Genomic DNA, 7,604 nt, shown 5'->3' on the forward strand with positions numbered 1-7,604 from the left:
AGTAATCTAGGTTCACACATGAACTAGCCAGGAGTGGCTGGGTGGACATGACCAACACTGGCAAATCTTTGAGAAAAACATCCCTAAACACTCGCAAATAAAGAACATAAAGTAGCTGCGTACTTATTAGTTTGTATCAACTCGGTTTCTACCTTGGATTGTTGTTTTTGTTCGCAAGTCAACAAGACAGTGTTTAACAAACAAGGGTCTTGTCCAATGCTAATTAAGTTTTCTCTAGTTTCAACAAAAACATTAACTTTATCGATTATTTCATCTACGAAAATAACATTATTCAAACTTTTTTCATCTACGGAAACAAAATGATGTGCATGGTACAAAGATATACCTCGGAGATATAGTCGTAACTCTACCGTCATGCACAAACTCTAAGCTATTATCCTAGTAACTATGACTCAAGGTAGGGCCGAGGTTATGCAACCACTTCGTGCCTAGATATATATCTTCTCTAACTAAGTGCAGGACCTGGAAATACAATCTAGCCTCATAGTCCTACATAGCCTCATAGTCCTACATAGCCAAAGGTACACCCAAAACCATCGTGTCCTAAACGATTTTATCATGACCATTTGCCAATGAAACAGTGTACTTATGATCACTTTTGGTTTTGGGTAAACACAACTTCTTAACCAATGCATAGTTAAGAAAGTTGTGCGTGGTCCCATTGTCTATCATGACGATGTGTCTATGCCCACCTATCCTGCCATATAGATGGACCAAATCATGTGGTCCCGCTGATGGCTGCCACATGGCCTGTGTAACACAGCAACCATGGGTACGATTTGTATAATAGACAATTACCTCTCGGAACTTTGCAGAACTTTTGGATGGTATGCACCTGTTGGGAGGATTTCCCCTCCTCCTTGACATCACTAGAGCTCTCTCCAGTACCCAACTTAGGACATGTTGCTTTGCTATGTCCCACCTAAAAACAGTGAAAGCATAAATTTTATTTTCTCACTTTCTCATACTGCTCTTTTTTGAAGGTTCTCGCCTAGTTTTTCTCTTTTAGTTGGTGTGGTTTCTTCGACCAGCGTCCACCCTCCCTTCTATGCTCATCAAAGCCCCCTTGTCCCCTATCACCCCGAAAGAACTTTCTTTTAAAGCTCGAACCACCCTTTTCCTCTCCTGCTTTAACTAAGACCCAATTTAACATCATCATAAATATGTGCGTATTTAACAGCCTCATCGGAGATCTTTCGGTTCCTTAGGCTCCACAAAATCCTCATAGTCCGGGTGTAATCCCCTCGTGAACTTGCGCAAAGTCTAGAATTCATTGATCCCTTTCAATTTAAACACAATCTCGCAGTAGTTGAAGATAGACTAGGTGAGAGAAATGTCACGCATTGAGCATTTATCCCACTCATTCCAAGATCTCTACAACTCATTCACAAGTAGAAACTCCTTTCGAAACAACATTTTAAAATCCACCCAGGTGCGAGGACGTCTAGCCTTGTCGGGAAAACTCATCCACCATTTATATGCTTTGCTTGTCAACAACAGGCTGGCCTCTACGGACCTCATATCCTCATGTGTCTATCTAAGGTTATGAATATCCGACCATTTCTAATAAAATATTCACCGAATCCTTGTTGCGCTCTTTCTCCTCTCCCCCAAAGCTTGACGACTTAAAATCCTTGAGAAGATTAACAGCCGCTACTACGGACTGCTTGGTAGGCGCTACAGCCTGCCTACCTACGTTGGGCCCTACATCCCCTGGAGAAGGGAATCTCACCCTTCAGTGCGCTAGTCATTGCGCAACTATACTTCTTGATGGAGTGGCCGAAATAGCGTCTAATGCATGTGGATGCTCCTTAGTATAGTCAAAATCTCAGATTGGCCTCTTTCAAGTTCTTTGGTCCTATAGCAAACAATTGTGAGATGGACTCTCTTGAAATATCTATATCAGACTCATCTCAGTCCATGGTATCAGTGGAGAGCATCATCTCCATACTCCTCATCCACAAGGTCATCCTTCAAGTGGTCCTAAGCATCGCCAGCCTCTACAGACTGGGCATCAAATAAGTTCGTGGTGTCCACCACCACGAGGTCATCTATGGATAGTGGCGCAATGGGATCTAAGTCAATGGACACATCCCAGGTCTCACGTGAGACCGAGGGAGCACATAAAGTATCGGTCTGCCGACCGTCGAGCCGCTATTGCTCGACACATATGACCAAGCTCAGCCTGTATCAAAGGCCGAAAACAGAGGGTAACATACAAGAAAAACCTCCTAAACCCTCTGCGGGTGGACTACCCCTACTAGACATTTTGGATTTTTTTTTTTTTGAAAATATATTTTAATGCTTTTTTGAATATATGAAAAATAATATTCAATGAAAATAAATAAATAAAAAGATGGGGAACTAGCTACCCGAAATTGCCCGGGCCCGAGGATGAAGTCCGGCAATCTAATGACGACGCGATGCGATGAAGTACCCGAGGTGGCACCGCACAACGGCGTGGTGACGGAGGCCCGAATATGGAGAAAGAGATATGCTACCCGTCCTTCCTTGCGGCTGCATTCTTTGCTTGCTTTGTCCACCACATCTGCTGCTGTGCACCTTGCTTTGTGCTTTGCTTCCTTGATGCGCTGCTTTTGTGCCTTAAGAGACTAGCAGTCGGAAGTATGCCATGATTTGATGCTTGCTCCCCTTGATTTGTTGCGCCATTGAATATGAATGCTAGCCAAGTTGAAGACTGCGCCCACCTTTTCTCATTACTGGCTGTGCAATAGACGACGAGAGAGAGAGAGAGAGAGAGAGAGAGAGAGCTCTTCCCTCACCTGTGATGCTGCTCCCGAGTTCAAAACAAAGCGAGAGAGAGAGAGCAAGATAGCTTCAAGCTTCCATGGTCATGGCTGTTGTCTTCTCCTCCACCCACACACAGTCTCTCTACAGAGGATAAGATAAGGTGATAATTAAAATATCCAATTCTATGGTTCAAAAAACCTTACTGGGCGCTACCCACACCTACACTCTTGATACCAATGTTACGCTGTCGTACATGGAGAGGGAGGAGGCATGGCTCTTGTTCACCTCCCAACCATAGAGCATAATGAGGAGTCCCCATCCCGTCGGGCTATACGTAGTGGCCTGCTTGCCCACACTAGCCTGGACGCCCGCGGTGTTACGACTCGCTCCACCCGCTCTCCGACAACACCACAACAAAAGGTAATAGAAGGCAAGGACGATACCAAAGCACAAGGAATGCTAGAAGCAACATGTAGTAGTAAAACTTAAGAACAATGCAACATGTAGTTTGAATACCAAGAGTTATCCAAATGATAATAACTATTACACATGCCTTGAGAAATTATCATGAAGCTACCCACCAAAACTTTTTGATAAAAATGCACCATTTTTAATGCTTCCCATTGGTGGAATAGTTCTTTACCCTTGAGAGCATTCAAATTGCACAATACGTAGACTCATGTCCACATATGATTTCAATAACTGGCAAAGTTTTTTGTTGAAATCAGAATCCAACTTAGAACTCCCCAAGACTATCTTACAATCAATCTCATTTTTTAGATTTATGTCTTCCAAGTCATCCTCCTTGACTCTTTATACCATTCGTATCGCATTGATATAAGCCCCTTATGTGGCTATACCCTCCTTAACATCATCTAGGGCACCCACGTCCTCCATCAGTCAAACAAGTTAATTAGATGTGGAAGGAACATACTGAGATTATCTTATTTACATCAATTTCAAAAAGAAAAACCAAATTCATATTATTTTTCAAGACTTATTACTTCTCATCTAGATTGACTCCCTCTAGCTTGTTGAGCCCCTTCACACAATAATTGTATTGTGATTGCTAAAGTGCTTCTCTAGATGCCCTCCCTCTCTCTCTCTTTTCTATTTTTAATGGTAATTTGATCCTTAGTCCAATGATGCTTTACCTTAGACTAGTGCAACCAAGGTGTCCCCCAACAACATTGGGTAAGGTCTAAGAGATTTTCTCCATCTTCAAAACAATGAAAATGGTTGGAAAGGTGTATCCAACAATCGGGATGTTAGCAAGGTAGGCTAATTCTTTCATTTTTACAATGCTCATGCCACTATCCAATACTATCATAAGTCTAAAAATTATTGTAAATATATGGAGATGATAGGCTTCTATGGGCGAGCCCTAATGTTCAAAAAATTTGTGAACATATGGAGGTGATCAACTTCTATGGCTATGTGCATGTGATGGAAGGGGTAGCATGTGAATCAGCATCTCATTTATTAAGGCATAAATATTGGTTTGATTACACAAGTGAGATTTAATTGGAATCTCTATTAGATGACAAGTGTGTCCCCTCTTACAAGCTATCCTACTCATTCTCAGCGTGTTGGAAAAAGCTTAACCCTAAACCATACTTCTCAAAGCCAAAAACAAGGTGGCTGAGCTTCAAGGTCCCCTAAAATGATATTATTATAACTTCACAAACCTCAGACCCTTTCTAGTTGTTGCAAGAAAGACTCTCTTTCGACCATATTGTCACCTCGTTGTGTAAGGTAACAGTGGTATCATTGAGGCAAGTTAATATAAGCAGAGGGCGCACCCTACCTCTCCATGTCATCTGATCCACATGGCAAGCTGCATGACTTGAACCCAAGCTACACACACATCAAACATGACAGATGTAGTGAACATCAAACAGGACAGATGTGGAAATACACTCCAAAGCTTATTTATCCATTGAAACACCCATTGCAATGGCAGCATGGCTTCAACAAGTAGCATGGCAGAATCAGCTCAGCTAGAAGGTTCATTATTTAGGCCAAATCCAAAATCACGCATAGCCTTGTTTTGACAGTCACCTCACCCTACCTTCGAAGCACAATGAACCTGAGTACACATTGATATGTTGCCACCACCCCGACCGTAATGCAAAGGCAAGTTCAAAAAAATACAATATGCAGGTGGCTAAAGAGTGCCTACCCTGCATTACATTGATGATTAAGCAGCATGCACATCACACTTAAGATCAATTGAGTATGGCAAAGGAATCTGCAACCGTCTTCAACTTGTCTTGCATCTTCCCCCATCGTCTCTCATTTGCCCCGGTTGTTAAAGTAAAGAACTTGCCTGCAAAAGCCAAGAATGTTATCATTTCAAGACCCATTTTTGGAACAGGTAAGCATGCTAAATTTAAGGCTGTGTAGTGCAGCTTGCAAGTGCTCTCTCTAGCTAAAATTTTGAACTCACATATTTCAACATCTATAGATGTTTGAATACACAGGGCAGCAACCGAGACGGGCCGTGGGGACGGGGATAGGGACCAGCACAGCCAATTTTTAGGGGGAATGTCACATCAGCAAAGGAGGTACAAGCTGAGGAAATTCATGATTCACCTCAGGAGACGTACTAGCATGTGAGAAAAGCTACAGTTATCCAGCGTAAGCTGCTTCAATGAAGTGGATAATGTTGGCGGGGCTTGATTTAGGGTGTTGGGGGGCTAAGGTGAAGCTGTGAAAGTGACCCTTACCTCTTGGACAAATGGCCTTGGACACAAGACCCCGGCTGAACCCCTACGCCAGTCAATTATCAAGTATGTGATGATATAAATTTTCATTAAGCCTTCTTATATGCAAGTAAGATTAATGTACCATCTGCTACTGTTACTGTGCTTAACGCATGGCGTGTGTAGGTTGGAGCTTTGGAAACGAATTCGAAAGTGTAATAGGTTTTCCCATCAGTAACTCTCTGCAAAAAAAAAAACACCAGCAATTGGTATCAAGAACTCATCCTCAAGAGAACATCATGCATGCTGCCCACATCACAAGGCTTCAAGACCTTACTTCCTTGACTTCCACCAGCTGGGCCTTCTGTGAGGGAGATGTCAGCACCTTCCCAACTAGGGTATTAGCTACCTGCAACAAGTTACCAGGCAAATCAACTTTCCTAAATAAGGCTTGAGCTACCTACAATGAGCCAGTCTCATCAGCAACCCAATGTAGTTTACTTTCCCAAATAGGGTTTTAGCTACCTAGAATGGAGCAAAAACTAAGTCTCATCAAAGAGGATGCCAATAGGCTACCTCCTCTGCAGAACCAAGCTCGCGTATGTCAGTTTTGTTGGTCTCAATGATGTTGACAGAGACACTCTCAAGTGGCTCAATTACATCCTTGTAAGCACAATCCTGCCCTTTCACAGAGACTTCCTACAAGATACACACACACATTCAAACACGGACTCTCGTATGGTTCGATATTTGTGTAGATGCCATGAAAACCCCGTGTCAGAACCACACATAAGAGAGGTCTGCATAATGATGATAGGTACCTGCCACCCAAAAGGATAGAGGAACTGGTATTTATCAAAATTGTCCAGGACAGCTTGATAACCACTGGGTGCCTCTGCAGCCATTGAGGCAAAGCCATGTCACGAGACTGCACGGAACCAATGTGCTGCTATAAGCTAAAGTGCAAATATGGCCCATGTGTTGCACAATGATAAGGTACAGTTTGGCTTTGAATGATGCAATAGCCCCTTTTTCTGGGGATTAGACACTTTTTTTCTGGGGATTAGACACACACACACACACACCCACACCCACACCCACACCCAGTTAGACCATGGATGATGTATGTATGATAGAATGCTTATTACTCACTTGCTGCAAGGGCACCATAGCTGTTGAGAGAAAGGACAGTTGCCGCAAAAGACCCCATCCCAAGCAGAATCTGGCGGCGCCGGCTGCCCTCAGCAGCACCTGGCAATCCATTCAAAAGAACCTCGACCTTAAATTAACGTGAATTTTAGTGTATTTAATAAGTTCATGGCTTATATTCAAGGCAATTGGGGTTTTTGCTCACATACTAGTTCCTGCTTGGTTGAGAGAAGCCCTAACCCTGAATGCAGACCATTTTCTCGATTGGATGGGTTTGATGGGCTGAGTCTGCACCAACATAGAGCCAATTGTACACATTGTTTGAAAGAAATCTCTCTCTCTTTCTCTCTCTCTCACACACACACACAGCCACATGCATTTTCCATACCTCAGGCGATGAAGACGGCGGAACAGAAAGTACTTTTGAGTCCGTAATGCTGGTCCACGGGAAGGTCCTCTGCGAAGCCATCGCCATAACTCATACAACGAGCTAGGAAGAAGAAGAAATGACTACGAGTTCCTTATCCACCATTACATATTATTCCATCAAAATATATGTTATGTTTTTTGATAACTAACCTCCTCCTGGGTGCTTTTTTTTGGGGAGCAATTACTGGCCAGTAGTTGTGCAAAACTAGCGAAAAGAGTGATTGAAATCGTAACACACTTTCTCTCACACACACAATTCATGGAAAACACTAATAAGTGTGTTTGGTTGAAAACTTAATATATAGGACATTCTCTCTCTCTCTCTCTCTCTCTCTCCGGATATTGACTCATGTACACACCAACACATTTCACACTTTTTGCAAGATATTTCACATGTAACACATAGGATATTTCTCTCTCTCTTTCACTCACTCTCTTTCTCGGGATATTGACCCATGTACACACCAACACATTTCACACTACAAGATATTTCACATGTAACACATAGGACATACCTCTCTCTCTCTCTCTCTCTCTCTCTCTCTCTCT

At 42.8% G+C, this 7,604-nt stretch overlaps 1 protein-coding gene across 3 annotated transcripts; it reads right to left on the bottom strand.

The window, feature by feature from the left end:
- Nucleotides 1-4,687: 4,687 nt before the first annotated feature.
- LOC147603297 (psbP-like protein 1, chloroplastic) lies at nucleotides 4,688-7,265 on the bottom strand. Of its 3 annotated transcripts, none has more exons than XM_086796853.1 (9): nucleotides 7,206-7,265; nucleotides 7,015-7,103; nucleotides 6,836-6,914; nucleotides 6,630-6,728; nucleotides 6,299-6,372; nucleotides 6,054-6,176; nucleotides 5,815-5,886; nucleotides 5,623-5,719; nucleotides 4,688-5,101 (listed from the first exon to the last, which is right to left on the bottom strand). In XM_086796853.1, the coding sequence occupies exons 2-9, from the start codon at nucleotides 7,099-7,101 to the stop codon at nucleotides 5,001-5,003; spliced, it is 732 nt and encodes a 243-aa protein (XP_086652979.1). In that variant the 5' UTR covers nucleotides 7,102-7,103; nucleotides 7,206-7,265; the 3' UTR covers nucleotides 4,688-5,000. The 3 variants fall into 3 exon arrangements, with proteins under 3 accessions (XP_086652979.1, XP_086652978.1, XP_086652980.1); XM_086796852.1 differs by having other exon boundaries at nucleotides 7,015-7,116; nucleotides 7,206-7,240; XM_086796854.1 differs by lacking the exons at nucleotides 6,054-6,176; nucleotides 7,206-7,265 and having other exon boundaries at nucleotides 7,015-7,186.
- Between the last annotated feature and the right edge of the window lie 339 nt (nucleotides 7,266-7,604).

Source organism: Cibotium barometz, chromosome 64 (genome assembly GCF_041138505.1).
Source record: "Cibotium barometz isolate CiBa-2024 chromosome 64, ASM4113850v1, whole genome shotgun sequence".
Classification (NCBI taxonomy): Eukaryota; Viridiplantae; Streptophyta; class Polypodiopsida; order Cyatheales; family Cibotiaceae; genus Cibotium; species Cibotium barometz.